This window comes from Mustela nivalis (assembly GCF_964662115.1).
Source record: "Mustela nivalis genome assembly, chromosome: 10".
NCBI classification, from domain to species: Eukaryota; Metazoa; Chordata; class Mammalia; order Carnivora; family Mustelidae; genus Mustela; species Mustela nivalis.
This window is the reverse complement of record NC_139029.1, coordinates 16,874,253-16,896,164: the sequence shown is the minus strand read 5'-3', so window position 1 is coordinate 16,896,164 and position 21,912 is coordinate 16,874,253. Positions and strand designations below refer to the sequence as shown.

At 45.3% G+C, this 21,912-nt stretch overlaps 2 protein-coding genes across 4 annotated transcripts in view; one reads left to right on the top strand and one right to left on the bottom strand.

The window, feature by feature from the left end:
- NIPAL3 (NIPA like domain containing 3) overlaps window positions 1-20,996 on the bottom strand; it is a 52,375-nt gene extending 31,379 nt beyond the window's left edge. For 2 of the 3 annotated variants that reach the window (XM_082684691.1, XM_082684690.1), the window contains exons 1-2: window positions 20,786-20,939; window positions 17,191-17,498 (exon numbers count right to left, since the gene is read on the bottom strand). In XM_082684691.1, coding sequence (XP_082540817.1) covers window positions 17,191-17,283 — 93 coding nt within the window. In that variant the 5' untranslated portion in view covers window positions 17,284-17,498; window positions 20,786-20,939. Of the gene's footprint in view, window positions 1-17,190; window positions 17,499-20,785 lie in introns of all 3 variants that reach the window. The other variant, XM_082684689.1, reaches the window with a different exon arrangement.
- Window positions 20,997-21,078: 82 nt separating this feature from the next.
- The window catches only part of STPG1 (sperm tail PG-rich repeat containing 1), a 51,068-nt gene continuing 50,234 nt past the window's right edge, over window positions 21,079-21,912 (top strand). Inside the window, exon 1 of the mRNA XM_082684693.1 lies at window positions 21,079-21,522. The gene's annotated coding sequence lies outside the window, so the exon portion shown is untranslated. The remainder of the gene's footprint in view (window positions 21,523-21,912) is intronic.

Here is a 21,912-nt window from a genome sequence, read left to right as displayed (position 1 = left end):
CCCTGTCTGGAAAATGTAGATGGTGGCCCAGATAACCTCACTTAAGCCCTGGGTCAGGGACAGACTGCCAAGGAAAAGCAAGTGAAGGATCAGGGCACGCAGGAAACGGACTTATATTCATTTCACTTCATACAACAGCTCTTTAATAGAAGGTCACTGAGGGCATCTCATGGACCCAAGGGAGCTGGCTTCCACTTCTTCCCAAGATGGTTCTCATAGCCTGAGCTATATACTTCCTTGATCCTTCGCCATCTCTGTTCTATGTGTTTTTGTGGTCTCTTTTCAGACAGAATCAAGCAGAAGCCATGTCTGTCCTGTAGGATCACAGGACCTCATAGCTCAAAGGGTCACTGGAGATCAACCAGGCCAGGGTTTCCCTAACTGGGTTCCTAGAGAGGTGAATGGAGCTCTGAGGCAAAAAGCACAACATGGTTAAGTGAGTTTGGGAAACGTTGGATCCTCGGTCCACTGCTTGGAGGCCTACAGGTGGGTCCTCCTTGTCCACCCCAGGTGTCCCAAACCTACAAGGCTCTAGAACTTTTAGTCTGCAGACATCTCTGATGCTCACACCTGCTGTCTTAACCACATTCTTTTTCTTATGGTAATAACACCCTGATTTTGCAGTAAGCACTCCCCCATGCCCCCAACTTCCCCTTGTATGGTCTTGTGGGGACTGTCATTCCAAGTGCTTCATCCTCTCCTGGACCATGATGGGCCTATGACCCAGAAACCCTTTCTGGATCTATATGTATATAAACATACACATATGCACGTGTGCGTGCACACGTGTGTGCACACACACACGCACACTATTTTTTTTTTAAGACAGAGAGAGTCTGCCAGTGTGGGGGAGGGGCAAAGGAAGAGAGAGGATCTTAAGCAGGCACCACACTCAGCACTTGGTATGGAGCCCGATATAGGGCTCGATCTAAAAACCTGGAGATCATGACCTAAGCTGAAATCAAGCCTCAGATGCTTCCCTGACTGAGCCCTCCAGGTGTCCCAAATCTTGAATAGAGAAGCTTGAAGGCTGAAAGAAGTCTGGGCTCATTGCTGCCCAAGACCAGGCCTGGGCAAGTCAAGCCCCAGGAGCCATCCAGAAGCCTACTTCCCTAGCTCTTCCTTCCGTTCTGGGAGCAGTCCTGCAGTCTTTTTGCTTAAGAGCTGGTTTCTGTTACTTGCCTCACAGAGCCTGAGTCAATGCTTCACTGTACACAGTCTGGGAACATGTATATACTTAGTTCAATTCCTAGTAAACATGAATGTTTATTTCTTCTTCTTTCTTTCCTTAGAGAGGTGGCTTCTACAGACAAAAAAAGGCTACCTGTATCACTTTGATTTCTTAAAAAAAATTTATTTGCCATAAAAGTAATAGATTCATGAATCTAGTTTCTTTTAAACAAAATCTTACTAGGAACTAGGAAATTCTTAGAAGTTTAATAAATTGCACTTATGATTATATGATTATGCTCTTAAATAGTTCAGTGCTGTTTACCTACAATAAATTCTGTTATTCCTTTCAATTTAAAAACCAAATTATAGAACTTCTGCTTCCAGCAAGATGGAGTAGACTTACTTTTCCCTGTGCTTCCTGCATTGGACATTATATATAAGTTGGACATTATATATAAAGGAAACACAAGACAACTCTGAAAGGTGAGAAGAAGGCAGACAGGGTGGGGAGCTGGGGGCCTGAGGAACAGCACCATGGCGGGGTCCCTGGATCTTCTCTTCACCTCACATACTTCAAACTTGCAGCTGAAGAAGCGGGCAAACTGGGAGTATCAACGGGTATAGACAAAAAAGCTCTAAGAGAGCATGGGCTCTTTAGTCAAAAGACCAGGAGACGAGCCACCAAGCAAGACAGAAAACTTTAAGACAAGTGCTGTTCCAAACATCACAGGAAAAGAAAATGATACCCACCCATCCCACACCAGCGTAAGCCAAGTAGGGGGCCTACATTTCCAACCTTTCATGGTTATCACGGGGCTCCTCAACTCACATGCTGGGACTATGAGAGAAGGCCAAGGAGGGATCTGAGGTCCAGGGATGAGGCATGCCCTCCCCCCTACTGCCCCGGCCCCACAGAGTGAGAAGAGTCCACGCGGGGAGCCTGGTCTTCTATCCCCAGCTAGCAGCAATGAAACACCCTTCTACTGGGCCGTGTCAGTGGAGACCTGGTAGAGAGGCAAGACCTTCGCCATTATACCTTCACAATTACACTGTCCCCAAGTTGGGGTTACCATTTGTAGTAAATCGCAGTGATGGCCGCCAGCCATTTCTCTCACCACTCCCATCAAGAGGGGGGAACTTTCCCTCCCACCACTTGAATCTGGATGGGTTTGTGATCAACAGCATGACATGGAGTTGAGGGTGGGGGACTTCTGGGCTCAGGCCCCATAACTTCTACTTTTGCACAGAAGGGAACTCAACCACATATAAAGAAGTCCAGTCTATCCATAAGAAGAGAGAGGCCCCCTGTGGAAGACCAAACAGATACACAAGTGGGTCAGGTCGACACCCGGAGAAGAGACAGGCCCAGCCATCTCAGCCAACGGCCAGCTGAGTAAGTCAACCTGGCTGAGGCTCCAGGCATGAGTGATTCCACCTTGGATTCTCCAGCTCCAGCCCCGGCTTCAGCCCAACACCACAGATGATACTATATGAGCAAAGATGAGCCCTTGCTGCTGAGCCCTGCCCACATTCTTCGTTTCTTAAAATAACTTTATTGTAAGAACACGTCACATAAGATCTACCTTCTTAACAACTTGGGTGTATGGTGTAGTGCTGTTAACTACAGGCACAAGGATCTCTAGAACATGTTCATCTTCCGTAACTGAGACTTCATGCCTGTTGAGTAGCAACTCCCATTTCCCCACCCTCCTGCCCCAGCAACCACCATCCTCCTCTCTGATTCTGAGTCTGACTCTGGTAGACAGCTCACAGAGGGGGAATCATGCAGTGCTTGTCTGCTGGGTGACTTAACAAACATTTACTTCTCACAGTTCTAGAGGAGGGGGAAGTCCAAGATCAAGGTTTTGGCTGATTCTATTCCTGCTTAGAGTTCTCTTCCTGCTCTGCAGTTGGACACCATCTTCAAGTTCCCTCACATGGTAGAGAAAGATTATCTCCCTCTTTGTCCCTTCTTACAAGGGCATTAATCTCATTCATGAGGGCCCCACCTTCATGACCTAATTATCTCCAAAGGTCCTACTTCCAAAACATCACACTGGGGTTTAGGGCTTTAACATATAAATGGGGGGGGGGTGCTGATGAACAGAGTTCATCAGGTTGACCACAGAGAGGACACAGACTTTACAAAAAGAGTTTAGAAAAATCACAAAACAAGGAACAAAACAAACCACAACAAGCAACAACAAATGGGGTGTAGATCTGATTTCCACAGCTGCAATGTAATATTTGAAATGACCAGTTTGCATGGGTGTTGTAAAACCACGCCACTAAATCCCAAGCATTTCCACCACCCCCAAAAAAGAAATCCTAAACCTATTGGCAGTCCCTCTCCATTCCCCACCAGCCCAGCTCCAGGCCACCATTAATCTACTTCCTGTCTCTACAGACTTGCCTATTCTGGACAGTTCACATAAATGGAATCCTAAGGGATGTGGTTGTGTCTGGTTTCTTTCACCGAGCATAATGCTTTTAAGGCTCGTATGTTATAACATTACCCGTACTTCATTCCTTTTTATAGTCAAATAATATTCCATCAATGGATATAACATTTTGTTTACCCATTCACCAGTTACAGTTGTGTCATCTCCACTTTCTCTCTATTGCAAGTAATGTTATTAACATGCTTGTACAAGTTTCTGTAGAGACATATATTTTTTATTCTCTTGGGTATCTACAGTGACTATTTTAACTTTGGGGGGGGGTGTTAAATGGTTTTCCATAGTGGCTGCACCTGTTTACATTCTCACCAGTAGAGGACTCCCAATTTCTCCACATCTTTGTCAATACTCATTATTTTCCTTATTTTTTATTTTTTAAGATTTATTTTTTTAATTTAATTTTATTTTTCTTTAAAGATTTTGTTTATTTATTCATTTGACAGAGAGAGACACAGCAAGAAAGGGAACACAGCAGGGGTTGTGAAAGCAGGAGAAGCAGGCTTCCCGCCGAGCAGAGAACCTGATGCTCATCTCGATCCCAGGACCGTGGGATCATGACCTGAGCCAAAAGCAGACACTTAACGATAGAGCAACCCAGGTGCCCCTATTTATTTATTTTAAAGGGGGGAGGCGTACACAGTGGAAAGGGCAGACAAAGAGAGAGGGAGAGAATCTCAAGCAGACTCCCCACTGAGTGCAGAGCTCGACCTGGGGCTTGATCTCACAACCCTGAGATCATGACCTGAGCTGAAATCAGGAGTTGGATATTTAAACAATTTACCCATCCAAGTGCCCCATTACTTTCCTTGTTAAAAAATGTATGACAGTTACCCTAATGGGTATGCAGAAGAGTCTAATTGTGGTTTTGATAATGCAGTTCCCTAAGACTAATGACACTGAACACCTTTCCACATGTTTACTATCCATTTATCTTCTTTGGAGAAATATTCAAAATCTTTGCCTATTTTTAAAATTTGAGGTTAAGAGTCACATATACTAAAAATTGACCATTAACCATCTTAAAGAGTGCACGTCAGTGGCATTTAGTAGACTCATAATGTTGTGCAACCTTCTGCACATTAAAAAAAAAAACAAAAAACTTGGGTTGTAAGAGTTCTTTACATATTTGGATACTAAACTTTTCCCAGATACATGATTTACAAATATTCTCTTTGATTCTGTGGGTCATATTTTTATTCTTGATAAACTGCTTTGACATACAAAAGTTTTAATTTTGATGAAGTTTATTTTTTCTTTTGTTGCTATGCTTTTTTTTTCTAAAAAAAAAAAAAAACAGAGAAGAGAACAATGTAATCCAAGTTCACAAGGATTTATACAGGCATACCTTGTTTCATTGTGCTTTCCCATAGGGCACTTTGAAGATATTGTGTGTTTTATAAATTGAAGGTTTGGTTTAATTGTTCTTCAAGCAGGGATGCCTGGGTGGCTCAGTTGGTTAAGCCACTACCTTTGGCCCAGGTCATGATCTCAGGGTCCTAGGATCGAGCCCCTCATCGGGCTCTCTGCTCAGCCGGGAGCCTGCTTCTCTCTCTCTCTCTCTCTCTCTGCCTGCCTCTCTGTCTACTTGTGATCTCTCTCTGTCAAATAAATAAATAAATAAATCTTTAAAAAAAAAAAGTTAAAAAAAAAACTTCCTTCAACCAAATCCATCAACACCATTTTCCCAACAGCATTGGCTCACTTTGTGTCTCTATGTCATATTTTTAATTCTTGTAATATTTCAAGCATTTTCACTATCACTGTATTTGTTATGTTAATCTGTGATCACTGATCTTTGATGTTATGACTGTAATTGTTCTGGGGTGCCATGAACCATGCCCATATAAGACAATGACCTTAATCAATAAAGGTCTTTATTGACACAAAGGTTTTGTGTGTTCTGGCTGCTCCACCAATAAGCTGTTGTCTATCTCTCTCCCTGCCCTGGGGCCCCCCTATGTCCCAAGACACAATCGTGAAATTAGGCCAGTTAATAAGTCTACGGTGCCTCTAAGTGTTCAGGTGAAAGGAAGAACCAAATGTCTCTCACTTTAAATCAAAAGCTTAGAAATGATTGGGGCACCTGGCTGGCTTAGTTGGTAGAGCATGCAACTCTTGATCTCAGGGTTGTAGGTTCAAGCCCCATGTTGGGTGTAGAGATTACTTAAGAAATTTTTCTTTAATTAAAAAACAAAAGCTAGACATGATTAAGCTCAGTGAGGAAGGCTTGTGCAAAAGCTAGATGGACTGAAAGCTAGGCTTCCTGTTCCAAATAGTTAGCCAAGTTGTGAATGCAAAGCAAAAGTTCTTGAAGGAACTTAAAAGTGCTACTCCAATGGACACATGAATGATAAGAAAGTGAAACTTGCTGATATGGAGAAAGTATGAATGGTCTGGATAGAAGATCCAAGTAGCCACCCGCATTTCTTAAGCCAGAGCATAATCCACAGCAAGGCCCTCATACTCTTCAATTCTGTGAAGTCTGAGTGAGGGAAGAGGCTGCAGAAGGAAAGTCTGAAGCCAGCAGAAGTTGGTTCATGAAGTTTAAGGAGAGAATCCATCTCCATAAAGTAAAAGGGCAAGGGGAAGCAGCAGGTGCTGATGAAGAAGCTGCAGAAGTTCTCCAGAAAACCTAGCTCAGATAATTGATGAAGGTGGCTACCCCAAACAACAGATTTTCAGTGTAGACCAAACAGCCTTCTATTGGAAGATGCCATCGAGAATTTCATAGCTGGAGAGAAGTCAATGCCTCGTTTAGAAGCTTCAAAGGATGGGGCACCTGGGTGGCTCAGCTGATTAAGCATCTAAGTCTTGATCTCAGTCTTGATCTCAGGGTTGTGGGTTCAGGCCCCACCTTGAGAAAAACACAGGCTGACTGTCTTGTTAAGGGCTAATGCAGCTGATGACTTTAAGCTGAAGCCAATGTTCATTTGCCATTCCAAGAACCCTAGGGCCCTTAAGACTTCCGCTAAATCTATTCAGCTCATGCTCTATAAAGAGAGCAACAGAATCTGGATGAGAGCACATCTGTTGACAACTTGGTTTATCATATATTTTAGGCCCACTGTTGAGACTTACTGCTCAGAAAAAAAGGCTTCTTCTTCCAAGACTTTATTGCTCACCGACAATGCACTTGGTCTCCCAAGAGCTCTGATGAAGATGTACATCGAGATTAATGTTGTTTTCATGCCTGCTAATACCTCATCCATTCCACATCCCATGGATCAAGGAGTAATTTCAACTTACAAGTCCTACTATTTAAGAAATATATTTCTTGGGGTGCCTGGGAAGCTCAGTTGGTTGCGCGACCAACTCATTTCAGCACAGGTCATCATCTCAGAGTTGTAAAATGGAGCCCCACATGGGGCTCCCTGCACAGCATGGAGTCTGCTTGTCTCTCTTCCTCTGCTCCTCCCCCTACTCTCTCTAAAATAAATAAATGAAATCTTTAAAAAAATGTATTTCTTAAGGCTATTGCTGTCATAGACAGTGATTTCTCTGATGGCTCTGGGAAAAGTAAACTGAAAACCTTCAGGAAAGGATTCACCATCCTAGATGCCATTAAGAACATTCATGGTTCATGGGAAGAGGTCGAAATACCAATATTCACAGGAGTTTAGAAAAAGCTGATTCCCACCCTCATGGATGACTGTCAGTGTTCAAGACTTCAGTGGGGGAAGTAGGTGCAGATGTGGTGGGAATAGTAGGAGAGCTTCAATGTGAAGTGGAGCCTGAAGATGGGACTGAATGGCTGTAATCTCGTGAGAAAACTTGAACAGATGAGAAGGTCTTCTTTAGTTTTTAAAAGATTTTATTTATCTGAGAGAGACAGAGTGAGAGAGCATGAATGTGAGCAGGGGGAGAGGCAGAGGGAGAAGGAGTGAGAGAATCTCAAGCAGACCCCACGATGAGTGCAGAGCCAAAGTGGGACTTGATCCCACAACCCTGAGATCATGACCTGAGCTGAAATCAACAGTTGGCCACTCAACCCACTGAGCCACCCAGGCGCCCTGAAGAGGTGCTTCTTATGGATGAGCAAAGAAAGTGGTGGATGGAATCTACTCCAGGTGAAGATGTCTTGAAGATTGTTGAAATGAAGCAAATGACTTGGAATATTACATAAACCTGGTTAATAAAGCAACAGCAGGGTTTGAGAGGACTGACTACGATTTTGATAGAAGTTCTACTGTGGGTAAGAGGCTTTCAAACAGCATCACATGCTACAAAAAAATCTTTCATGCAAGGAAGAGTCCGTTAATGCAGCAAACTTCACTGCTGTCTTATTTCAAGAAACTGCCACGGCCCAACTTTCAGCACCCAACACCCTGATCAGTCGGCAGCCATTGACGTGGAGGCAAGACCCTCCACCAGCAAAAAGACTGTGACTTGCCAAAGCTCACATAGTGATTAGCATTTTTAAGCAATCAAGTATTTTGTATTTTTTTCTTTTGTGTTAAATAGACAAATTTTCTAGTGTACCATTTTTAAAAAAAGATTTTATTTATTTATTTGCGAGACAGAGCTAGAGCACTGTGAGCAGGGAGGGGGCAGAGGAGAGGATGTTCAAACAGACTCGCAGCTGAGCACAGACACCCACACAGGGCTTGATCTCTGGATGCAAGAGATCATGACCTACTGAAAACAAGAGTCAGACACTCAACCAACTGAGGCAGTCAGGTGCCCCTCTAGTATACCATTTTAATTCCCTTATCATTTCCTTTATTATTTATTTTTGAGTTATTTTCTTAGGGATTGTGCTGAGGATTGTAATTACCATACTGAAGCATGTGATAAAGCATTTATAATTACATTTGTATGTACAGATACTATAATATTTGTTTTTGACATAGTATATAATTAAAATATATGTGTTGAGACACTTGGCTGGCTCAGTCAGTGGAGCATGTGACTCTTGATCTCAGGGTCATGAGTTCAAGCTCCATGTTGGACATGGAGCTTACTTAAAAAATTTTTTTAAGTAAAATATATATATTGCAATGCAGTATAGGCAATGGTGTAGTAAAATTAACAAGATGTCAATTTCCCCAATCTTTTCTAGATAGGTTAAGCCAACATGGCTCTAAGTGAAAATTTATCAGCATAATTGATAGTGCCTTTCTGGTAAACTTCACAGAAATTGTTGAGAACATACCCCCCTCAAATATGTTATTTTGGCATAATCATTATTTTGAATTAAAGTTACTTAAGAAATAGCCAGTACAAAAAGGGTACTCTGAGACCCCTTTATCCATGAAAGCAGGAAGTAATTTTTCCATGTGAAAGGTACTTTCCCAATATGCACCAGGAGGAAGAGACACATCCTTATCACCAGAGATAGGGAATTTAGGGCCAAGAAGGCTACATAAACAAACCTAGTTACCACCTCATTAATTTACTACCCCAAGCCCAACCCCTTGTCTTGTCAATTCTTCACAAATTTATAGTTTCTTTGTCTAAAAGGTATAAAAGCTGCCTGCTTTGGTCACTTCTTTGAGCATCATATCTTTGGCACTCCCATATGTATGAAATTAAATTTTTCTCCTGTGAATCTGTTGTATGTCAGTTTAATTATTAGGCCAGCCAAAGAATCTAGAGGGGAAGGGAACCTAGATTGTGAAAGCAAAACAAATCCTGTTGTAAATTAACAGGGGCACCTGGGTGGCTCAGTCAGTTAAGTGTGTGCCTTTGGCTCAGGTCATGATCCCCCCAGGGTTCTGGGATCAAATTCCCCATCAGGTTTCCTGTTCAGCGCGAAGCCGGCTTCTCCTCCCTGCTACTCTTGTGCTCTCTGTCAAATAAATAAATAAAATCTTTAAAACAAGAAAATAAATTAACTGTATACAGTACTTTGTTTTGAAGAAAAATAAGAGGCTCTCCTTGTATTGTTAGCTGATAAGTCAATAAAAATAATTTATCACTATGTGGGTTTTTTTTTTAATTAGGTTCCACACCAAGTACGGAGCCCAATATGGGGCTTAAACTCATGACCCTGAGATCAAGACCTGAGCTGAGATCAAGAGTTAGAAGCTTAACTGACTACGCCACCCAGACACCCCTGCCACAATGTAATTTTTTAGCATATAATTCGGAAGAAGTTGAAAGAATTTAGGGATGAGCACTATAATAACATTCTTCCATCCCAGGTACTTATGTAAACGGGTTCTCAGGGCTTCTAGCTATAAAACCCAAAACCTACAACAGAACTGATGCTAAAATCTGTCTTATTCTAGCAATCAATAATATTCATCTTGACTATTGGGGAGAAAAAGTCCCTTTCAGATACTCATTCCTAATACAATATTATTTTATGCTTAACAATTATAATGAGACTTTATATTACATTCACCAATTGCTTCTAAAGCTTCTGGATTGAGTCAGTACTTCTGAAACTGTGAAATAGAAAGCCTGAGGCCCAAAATAGCATCATTTCAGCCAGATCACCAAACTGGGGCTTCATACTTAACCTAACTGAAGTTCTAACCTCCTTCAGAAAGCTAATCTTTTTTTTTTTTTTTAAGATTTATTTATTTATTTATTTGCCAGAGATCACAAGTAGGCAGAGAGCTAGGCAGAAAGAGAGAGAGGAATCAGGCTCCCCCACCAGAGAGCCTGATGTGGGGCTTGATCCCGGACCCTGGGATCATGACCTGAGCCAAAGGCAGAGGCATTAACCCACTGAGCCACTCAGGTGCCCCTCCATAAAGGTAATCTTAACTGATCAGTCAGGAATCTTCTGATCAGCACCAATAAGGTAATCTGTCACATGGGCCTTCCCTATCCCATTTGTCCCCAAAGGAAAGTCACTTCACTTGAAATAATTCTTTTCTCTGTTTATAACTTTGTCTTGCCTTTAAAAACTTGGGGCACCTGGGTGGCTCAGTTAGTTAAGTGTCCAACTCTTGATTTTGGCTCAGGTCATGATCTCAGGGTCATGAGATGGGGCCAGGCTCTGCACTCAGTGGGAAGTCTGCTTGAGTTCTTTCTCTGCCTCTGCCCCCTCCCCCACCCCCACCGGCACACACATGAGCTCTCTTTCTCAAATAAATAAACCTTTTTTTAAAAGGTTTTATTTATTATTTATTCAACAGAGATCACAAGTAAGCAGAGAGGCAGGCAGAGAGAGGGGGAAGCAGGCTCCCTGCTGAGCAGAGAGCCTGATGTGGGGCTTGATCCCAGGACCCTGGGATCATGACCTGAGCCGAAGGCAGAGGCTTAACCCACTGAGCCACCCAGGCGCCCCTCAAATAAATAAACCTTTAAAAAAAAAAAGGCCTCTTCTCTTTCTGCCACCGTTTGGAGCCCCCCCTGCCCCGCAACTTGCTAGATGGGTTCCTGCCTGATTCATGTATCAGTTAGTAAAGCCAGTTAGAGCATCAAAATTACTTCGTGGAATTTTTGTTATTTCACAAACCCTATGTCAAAGAAAATATTAAAGAGTGAAATTTGATTGCATATTTTCCACTTTCTTTTTTTCAAGATATTTTATTTATTTATCAGAGAGAGAGTGAGAGAGTGAGTGAGCACAAGTAGGGGGAGTGGCAGGCAAAGGGAGAGGGAGAAGCAGGTTCCCTGCTGCACAGGGAGCCTGATGCAGGACTCGAACCCTGGATCCTGGGATCATGACCTGAGCTGAAGGCAGATGCTTAACTGACTGAGCCTCCCGGGCATCCCTTTTCCATTCTTTCTTGTAGAGAAGTATGACAAGTATGGTAGGTATCCATAGAATGTTGAAGTGTTAAAAGATAGACACTGTTTGGGGACAAAATTCTGTGGGGTAAACGTAAAGGAAATACAAAATTAAGGAGAAAAAGGAATGATGTAAAATTTCCAACTGCTAAAGAACTTTTTCAGAAGGTACGTATCAAGCGGGCTTTATATTCCAGGGACTATAAAAAAAAAATTCTAGTAGGAAAATGTGCCAGAAATGACATACCTTGCAAATATAAACTTGTAACACACATTTTAAGTCTTAGATGTCAATCAAAGAAATGAGTGAGGCTATACAAGGGGGTTTCTTTAGAGGGTCAAGTCTGAAGAGCCCAGAGGAAGCCCTTCACTAGGATGGCTCATTAAGGATACAGAGCAAGGAACTCAGGCTCATGGAGGCCAAGATCTGGGGACCAGGCGGAAGCTTGGCCCAGAGACTCAGTTTACCTACGCTGATGATAGAGAGTTGAAAGAGTTAACTGGCAGTGATGTTACAGGAACTGCCTCGGGCAGGTAGGAGACAAAAGGACTCTGGTTCTGGCTCCAACGATACCTCACAGCTGCCTTATTTCCTTTATAGGGGACAAAGGGGAAAAGGAAACAGGCTCCAGACCTTGGGCAGAAAGCTAAGCCCAGAACCCGTGCTGTTCAGAGGACACTGGGGGTCCCATAGCTACAATCAGCTTCAAAGGTGGGCGGGCTGGGATATGGGCTTCACCTCCTCCGCCAGCTGGCATGACAGTGCCCCCTGCTCAGAGCTGGCGCGTGGCCTTCCTGAGGTCATCCGGGGAAAGCGCGGAGCTCGGGAACTGAACAATTACAGCAAACCGTATGAAACTGCCACTGTTCAGCCATTGTGACCTATGAAAACGGTAGTTTCATTTGGTTCGTTCGACCCATAAACTGGCAGCCCATTTTACTTTTACCCTAAGAGACCAAGCTGTCCTCTGCCCAGATGTGGATGAAATCCACAAGGCTGAGAGTGTGTTGTTAACGACTTGGTGTGGGGAGGTAGAGAGATAGAGAAGGGAAACCAGCAGCTGCGGACAAGCACCCAAGTCAATACTGTTTCGGGGAGGGGGGTGGGGAGGGCTGAAACCTAGAAATAAAAATTGTAAAGTTCACAAGGATAACCCACCTGAGCAGCAGAAAAACAAGGCTAAAAGGTTACTATGTTAACAAAGCCTGGTGTTGCTGGAGTATTTTTATCTATACATTTGGTGTGGAAAGCCCTTTCCACGCCTTGCCTTTGGGTCACATCCAACCACTGAGGTGGGGACTATTATGAATCCTAATTTCTGCACGCAGGTCAGAGGGACTTCACACACGAACAAAGGAAGGCCCGGAGACGTGCAAGAACTTGTGGGGGGGTTTCTGTGGCTCGAGGCCAGATTTCTAGTCTCCAGATGGTAATTACCCCTCTAGATCATCTCCCACTGTCTTATCTCAGGTGTCCTTCAAAGGTGGTAAAGTGAATTAGGGAAAAAATAAATAAATAACCCTGCCTCCTAAGTGCTACATTCCCACTAGTGACATGGGCAGCTGAGGTTTCCTTTAAAGGTCATTTCCACCAGCATGTTCATTTCCGTGCCTAATAAGGGGCCACGGACAGACATGGTTAGTAACAGCGCGATATAATTAAGTGTCCTTTCATCCAGGCATTTCAAAGGGCTTTTGCAACGTTAATTATGCCCCAAGCCCTTGTGAAGTGGTGCTTGGTTCCATTCTATGAGCATTTAAAGTCAAGCAAAGGCAATGCCACAGGCCCAGGGGTTACACACTTTGAACATATACCTATTAGCGGCCCTCAAGTGTCTGGCGAAAGAGTTGGGGTGTGCGGGTCTCCTGACGTGAAACTCTTCCTCTGGAGCTCAGAGCTTGAAAACTGTAAAATGGGGGTGTCTGGGTCTGCTGGCAGGGAGGGAAGTGTGGGGAGATACTTGGGTGGCTTCTGCCTCTGGACAAGTCACCGTGTTCCTCTTCTGCAGAGAGATAACAGAAATTATCTGAAGTGGTTTAAGTGCCAACAAGTGCACGTACATGGACAGCTAACCCGGAGCAGGGATCTGATCCCAGATTCAGGGACTCTGTCCCAGACCGAAACAAGGGTTCCCCACAGCAGGGCAGCTTGTGAGAATCGTCTGGTGCTGGCCGTATCAAGAGCGGGCTGTATCAAGTCACTTCTCTCTCTGCTTCAACTTCCCTGTGTAGACAGGGAAGACCAGCAGTTCTGGGCTGGGGTCCAGCCGCTGACACTTACTGCTGTGTGACTTCAGTGGAATCACTATATCTCTCTGAGCCTTAGCTGCCCCTCTGAGAAGTGGAGTAGCTGTAAACTCTCATGGGATTATCACATGAAATAAGGCACAGGTTGAAAGACCACCCAGCGCATGAAAAATACTGACACAATTCTAGTTTGTTACTATTACTTTTACAATTTTCCTTCGTATTATCATTATTATTAGCAACAGCTCTAAAGACCCTTCTGGCTCCAAGAATTGCTTTTTTATCAGCTATAACTCTGGGAAAGAACAGTTTCCAGAAAAGGAACAGAGGTCACAGAGGCAGGAACCCTTGCTTGATCAGTGGCATCTGAGTGAAACCAGCTCAGATCTCCCATTCTAACACCTGCTTTCCATCTGCCAACAAGAACCTCTATTTAAATATCACGGTGATAAGACCAGTCATCACTTGCTATTTAAACTGACCTCCCACAATCCCTTGGGCTTGAAACTAACAAGAGTTAAGTATAAAGTGCGGGTTTTTGGCTTGTTCTGAAGGTTACTCACGTTCAAATACAAGAGATGCATTAGTCTGGCTAAACTAGGTCCTGCTACCCTACCCTTTCGCCTGGCTTCAGGCCAGCTTCCTGACGCTGACGTTCTCCAGCAGGGGAGGCATTAGCTTCCCCAAGATTGTCATTTCAACACTTAATAATTGACATCAGAAAGAAAAGGGACCTTGCAGAGTAGCTGGCACAATGCGGGCAGCGGGGAGTGGTGGATAAAAGCAAGGGCCTTGGCAATACACAGATTCATTTCGAATCCTAGCTTTACTACCTACTGACTGTGTGGCCTTGGGTAAGTTAATTAACCTCTCTGTGCCAGTTTCCCTATATGTGAAATGGGGTTTTAATAGTACCTACCTTATGGGGCTCTGTGGGAATCAGCACAGTCCCTGCCATATAGTAAACACTAAAACCAATGTTCACTGCCATTATGATCGTGACGATTACTATAGTAATTGGAATTGGCTAAGGAAGCATGATAAAGAGAGGACCTATATTTTCCTCCCAGGAAAACTGCCAAATCTGGAGTTAGAGCTGGAAGGATAGGTAGGATTTCTATGGGGGATGGAGCGGGCAGCTTTGGGTTCCTTCATCTGTACATTCAGGTCATCCTCCAAGCACCCCTGTAGGATGGATTTAAAACCAACCTGCAGAAGAGCTGCACGACTTTCCCCCAAGCGATACTGATAGAAAGCGAGAAAGCCGGGATTTGAAGCAAGCAAGCTCTGATTCTAAAGGCCATGTTCTACCTTTGTATCAAATTCTGTCCTGAAGGGTAAGGTACTGACAGAATTAGCTCCCCCCACCTCCCTCCTAGACCGTAAACCCCTTCCAGGAAGAGATATCTCAATTATTTATACAGGCCCCCTCCCCCCCCAGGCCTCGCAGGCATGGACAGCAGATGCTCAGCTGAAATGCCTATTTGCTGAATGGAAGAAACTGAGGCCTGACTGTTCCAGACTGAGACCAAGCCTCCAGGGCCAGGAACCTCAGATGATGCTGCCTCCTGGCCTCTCTTTTACAAATTCCCCCCTCCACACCCCCTACCCCCACCCCAACAACCAGGACAGACAGCAGGGCTGCCATGCAAGGCCAAGGGCTTGCTCCTGACTCAAGCCCAGTGATGGAGTCGGACTTGGGCCTGCTAATGTTTTCCTTGCCCCAAAGACAGACGATCTGGGGTCAGCCTGCTCAGCTGACCCCAGATTGGTATGACCACCTCCCACTGAGAGCCAGCCAGCCAGAGAGAGAGACAGACAGACAGAGAGAGAGACAGACAGACAGAGAGAGAGAGAGAGAGACAGACACACACACACACACACACACACACACACACACACACACGCGGAGCCCCCATAAAATCTGTTAGCTGTGTGACTCCACCCCCCTGCCCATCACAGATTGGAACAGGGTGGCCACCTGACTCGAGCTGGCCAATCAGGTCTTCCCTCTTTCCAGGGTTGGGTGATCACCCCAGTCGTTCCAAACCTCCACGGCCCTTCCTACCTCTGGTTCCAGAAGCTACCTTGTAGTCTTACAATAGTTTTCTCTTTTGCCTCACTGCCTCTGAAATAGGTTTTTATTCCTTGCAACCAAAATAGCCACAACAAAATTGAGGAGGAGGAGGAAGACAACTTCCCCAGGCAGGATTAACTACACCTTTCTCTGCTTCAGGTACCTTCATCTCCTCCTTGTAACAGCAGGCACTCCTGCCTCCTGCATGGGCTAGGTGCTGTTTCGCTGATCCACATGACTGGAGGGATGAGGGATGGAGGCAGGTATTCCCACCATCAGTCTACCCGTAACAGAAGCTCTGAGGGGTTAAGCCATATGTACAATGACTCTTAGCCAGGAAGGAGCAGAGTAGGGATGCAACCCAGGCCTTCTTCCCTTTATCCCTCCCTGGAACTTCAGTTTGCTCCTAACTTTGCCTATGTGCCTGCCTCCCACCTCAATTTTTTTTTTTTTTCTTTTTAAAGATTTATTTGTTTGAGAGAGAGAGTGCAGCGGGGAAGGGCAGAGGCAGCGGGAGAGGGAGAGAGTTTGAAGGGGACTCCGCTGAGTGCAGAGCCCAAGGCAGGGGCTGATCTCACAACCCTGAGATCAGAACCTGAGCAGAAACCGAGAGTCAGAAGCTTCACGGACTTACACAACCCAGGTGCCCCCTCCCACCTCAGTTTTTCAGCTTGTTGGTAAAGTCACCATGATTGATTTATCTCTGCTCTGGCAGGGAGGTATTTCTGTAATGAGTAATAATTGAATCAATGTGTAATTTTTATGGAAACTTAATAGAAGTCTCATCTGGTAGAGTGTTCAGTGATTTCTGAGATATTTTATTTGTCTGTCTGGCATCCATTCTTCACAGAACCAGCGGTCTCAACTGTATATTCTTGGGTTCTGCATGCGTGATGCTCTGGTATTTGTAGCCTCCCTCACCAGCACGAGACCACCTCTCCCAGGGCTGGCCAGTTCTTAGATAGAGCAAAGGAGCGGCCCTGCTGCACTGTTCCCAGCCACCCCAGATTAGAAACAGTCTTAACAGCCAGCAACAGGGAATCTGTCCAGAAAATTTTGATATGGCAACTCAATAGATTATTGGGCAACCATTCAAAAAGTATGTGTTAAATCACTATGACTCAATGACATGGGGTAATAGCCCACACACAGGCTTAAGTGAAACAACTGAAACACAAAACTTTCTGTACAGTCTGATCCTAAATGTTTAACACTAAAAAAAGACAGGAAGGAAATATCCTGAAATATGAACAAAGCTTGTCTCCAAGTAATAGAGTAAGTGAATCTTCTAGGCGGGAATGAATTCCTTTAACAATGCTTCTCTACCTTTCCATTTTGATGTCTTTCTCTAACCCCCTATTTTTATATATTTCCACAAGCATTTCTTTTCCCTGGATTACATGTTCTCCTACCCGTGGGGTGGGGGGCAGCTGCCTGTTTCTGCCAGTGACAGACACACAGACCTTGGACATGTCTGTTAGCCAGGGCTGTACTGTGTTACTTTCTGGTTAGAAAAACACAACATTGCAAAACCACAAAAACGCTTGCCTTGTAGGAGAAGGAAAGCTCGGTGAGCGGGTGCGCGCTGCTTGTGGGTGGCAGCTGGCGCAGCTGCAGGGCTGCGCCGTGGGCTCGGTCCATGGTGTCCTACAGCCACATTCCCTGGGCCCAGCCTGGGAGCCGGAGCTGCTGCTGCTGCTATGCGGGACCAACCCTGGAGACCATCTTCCCCGGCGGGTTCACCTCCTCTCACCAGCCATGGGAGGATGGACAGCTTCTCTCTCACCTCCACGCAGAGAAGTGCCAAGTTCGGTCGCTCCCAAGCAGACAGTGTGATTCCTTGTCCAGGTGGTGCTCTAGGGAGGTGGGGAGGAGCATTAAAAATGCATGTACAGTGAGACATAGAGCCCGGCTTTGCTACCCGAGGAGGAAACACTATGGGCACAAAACACAACCTATCATGAGAAGTGAAACCATTAAAAAAAACGGTATCAGGCCTTTGGCTCCCTTAATAAAGATGTGGTTCACCTGCCTCAGAACCTTTTCTCCTGGCCCATAAAAGTCAACTTTTCTTTTCCTCTGCTTCTTTCCTCCCATCACATCCTAATTTAAATCCTCCCTTTTCCATTGGCTCCCCTACACATAAGCGGTGGAATACTGAACTTGTCTACCTCTCTAGGACTCCAAAAAAATATCCCAATGCCACAAAAAAGGAAACATCTGTGTTCTAACTTAGGGAAAGAAAAAATGAGAAGAAAAGCTATCTCCGTGGATGACAGAAGAACTAAGCTACTACCAATGGTCAGCTGAGCGCAGGTGAGGTAACACTGGGCCCCCCGGGAGAAGATCTGTGTGACCAGATCACATCAGCTCTGGGAAACTCAGGTGCCTCACTGTGAAGTGGGGGTAATAATGTGGCCTCAAGTAAAATCGGGGATGATAGTAATTTGGACCATTGTTGTAAATTTCATCAGGGGGATATTTTCAGCACAGGTCAAGTCCTTCTAAAATAAGGAAGAAAGATAAAGCATATATTCCTAGGGTTCTGGGAGGCACGGCCAGAGCACCTTACCATGGTGCTAAATGTTTCTTTGAGGTCCTCGTATGGTAAAAAGAAAAAAAAAAAAATCCATACGAATTTGGATTCTACTACAAAGTCTATGGTTTTTTTTTTTTTTTCCCCTCTGTGGGGGCTTGAACTTACCACTCTGAGATTAAGACCTGAGCTGAGATTAAGTGTCAGATGGTTAACTGACTGAGCCACCCAGATACCCTTCGATGTTTATTTTAATATAAAAATGTTATAGCTTTTGATCTGTCATATGCTACCTGTTTGCCTTGGCCAAGTTTAACTTTCCAGGCAGTTTTCTCTGCTGAAAATACAGATAATAACACTTCTACCACCCCCCCAACCACAGGGTTGTTGTGAGAATTTGATGAAATAATGCAAGTATAATGCATGCACAGCAATGGCCAAATGAATGGCAGCTATTATTAGTATTAATCTTATTCCTACCAGATTAATTATTGAACTGACCCACAGATCTTCCTTTCTTTCATGTAACCATGCAACAAATATTTATGTAGGACTTACTATGTGCCAAACAGATACAGCCTCTGCTATGCCCCCACGGCTTCAGAAAGTTGCCTTCTGTGTCTTGCAACTTCCAGTTCCTTCTGTTATCTAGCTCTACCCACAGGAATGCTGGTTCCTGGTGTGAACAGCACAGTCATATGTCACAGGGCTAACACTGTGTCCAGCATCTAGGAGACACTGGATGTAGGGCTTAGCACTGGGGCAGCCACAAAGACTATTTGGCTCAGGTCTCACTTTGTTGAAGAGCCTCAAAATTCAATGATTGCTGCTGCCTCCAGACGTGATTATACATTTAGTATATATTCCATACCTTAATTACATATATACACATATACATATGGTGTGTGTGTATATGTGTGTGTATGCATATATATGTGTATATATACATATCTATTTATACACACACAGTATATACAAGGTATACTCATCAGATAATTTCATAACTGATATTCCAGAACCAGACCTCCCTGTGAAGACCAATGAATATTTGCAACCTTGTGAAAAGCATAATTATTCTTCACTATACTTCCTTGTGTGGGTGAAAAGCATGACTGTGTTAAATTTAGGTATTTTAATGTTTTGAATATAGCAGCCTTAGGAAGGAAGAATGGCCCAGGGAGAGACCTCAGAGAGACCCCTGCAGGTCTTCAAGCTGGCCTAGATCTGAAGGGGGCACTGCAGCCTGAACTGGAAAGATGTCTCCTGAATCCCCTATTCAATGGTAGCTTGCCAAGGCCCAGCCCAGAGCCCAGCATGGTGACCTCCATACACACCTACTGACTGGCTAAAGGCAGGCCTGTGGAGCACCTGGGGTAGCTCCCAGTCAAGAATGGAATGGCTTACTCAGGCCTAATCAACCACAACTTTGGAGATCCCACAGCTGTAACCAGTTCCACCCACAGGATGTCAGAGAAAGCAAACAGGCCTTGAGGACATGCCAATCGGGTGATGGAAACCTGGGCCTCCTAACCTTCTTTGGACCAGCTGCTCTGTTCAGGTGGGTTTCTGTTTTTGCTTTTGTTTGTGAAGTTGTTGCTGTCATTCAAGTCCCTTCTAAAAAGTAGATTCCCTCTTTGCCTGAGGGCCAAGGCCTCTGAGGCATCCCCTGCAAAGTCAGGAGGCTTTCCCTCAGCTAGGTAGGAGTTAGGACAAAAAGCTCTGGAGGAACCCTTTGCAAGTTGCTCTCCCTTTAAGGTGCACATTGTTTACCTAGTGAATCTCCTTTTCTGCCTTCAGAGCACTTTTCCAGCACTAACATATGCCCAAGAGGCAAGTGGCCAACTCTGTGTTCCCTGCGACCCCTTAACGCTGAGGCCCTCACAGCCAGCAGTAAGCACAGGGTCATTGACTCAAAAATGTAAAGATAATTCTAGGTGCTTGCTACCATTCCATTCCCCCCGACCTTATCTCAATGAATTATTTCACCAACCCACAGAGCAGGCTGGACAGATTGAGAGGACCACAGCTCATAGCTGCTGAGAGTAGTATATTAGAATTTGGCTCTATCTGGGGAAAAAAAAAAAAATCAATAAAACACGCCCTTTTCCACCACCTGACGATTCAGCATCTGGCTGGTACTGAGTGCCATTTACAAAGCCCTTTCCCTTTCCTGGGCTTTGGCTCACTAAAGGGTTACACTCCTCCCCTACCATTGAGCTGGAAACTATAACTTCCAGCAGCCAGTGTAGATCAAGAATTCCTCCCCGTATCCCACCTGCTAACTCCACCATCTGCTATTGCCAGGAAGCCCGAGCCGGCGTGTAGAGGAATAATTTTGGCAAAGTTACTGCATTTCACTTCCTGATTGGGTAAAGCCTGCCATCAGCTATATTAAGGCAAACCTATGTCCCCCTCCCTTCGCTAAAATGGGGGGGGAGGGAACCATTCCAAGGCAGCAAGACCCAGACCCGCAAGGCAGGTGACAGCAAGAAGGAAGGGTATTAGTACTAGGGGGCGTTAGATGATTCCAAATGTATTACCTTTCCTGAAAACAAAAACAAAGGCTGATTTCAAGTCCCCCCTGCCTCAGGCTTAATCACTACTCACCGGGGCGGTGTCTCCTCTGAGGCCCACCTATCCCAGGTTTCTGAGAAACGACTTAGACTCTCCACACCACCCGGAGGCACAGTCTCCTTAATTCCTTCCCCAACTCAGGAGCTGCCTGGGTGCTGCAGTGTTTTGCTTTCAAAGGCCACGATCTGATTTGCCAGGCCGCCTGCCGGTCAGAAGCTCGCGGGGACTTCTTGCAGGCGAGTGGCTACGAGGAGGGAGGTGGGCGGGACATCCCCCGGTAATTGGCTGCGCCGCAAAGCTTGCTTGAGGCGTAGGGGGAGCGACTTGGGGAGGCGGCCCCAGTCTTGAGCTTTGCTCTCACCTGGAGGGGGCCCCTCTAGAGGCCGCGCCAAGGACGTTGGAACAAATCCCTCTCTCCCTCTCCACCTGTACGGGGTGCTGGGGTGACTGCTCACCTCCCCTGCCCGACAGGTGGGCAGCTTGCCAGGAGACCGACCTTCCAGTTCTCAGAGCCACCTCCCGGGCTTTGCTCCTGCTGTTCCTCCACCTTACACTCTCCGCGTGCCTTCAGATCCTTCGCGACCCTCAAGACCCGGCTCCCACAAAGCCGTCTCAGTACTCGGGGCATATACAGTGTCCTTGCGGGCGCTCCCCTAACACCTGTTGACTGCGCTGTGTACCAACCCTCCCAGCGCGTCCGCCGCTCCGCAATGCCCAAGGTCCTAGCACTGCGTGAATGCTTCCCTAACGTACAACGTATACAGTAAGCAGTAAGTGTAATCAACACGTGCATGGAGCTTACACCTTTTCACTTACACGCATCTCCTTTCAGATCCTCGCAGGAACCCCCTGAGTGAGACTTTGAGCTCATGCCCATTTTACAGATGAGGAAATGGCATTCGGGCCCAGACCCCAAGGAGGAGAAAGAGCCAGTTTGGGTTCAGATCTGGAGGCAGAGAGAGCTCAGAGGGAACACCAGAGAGCAGAACGAGGTTGGCATTTCGTAGGAACCTCCCAAAGAACAGCGTGGCCGGTGCAAGATTTTTCTGGGGCGTGGGTAGTAGGAGCTGCCATCAGCAGACCTGGCTAGGGACAGAGGTTTGGATTCATCCTAAATTTAAAGGGGAGCCATTGCGGGTTCTGCTCTGGGGAGTGACAAG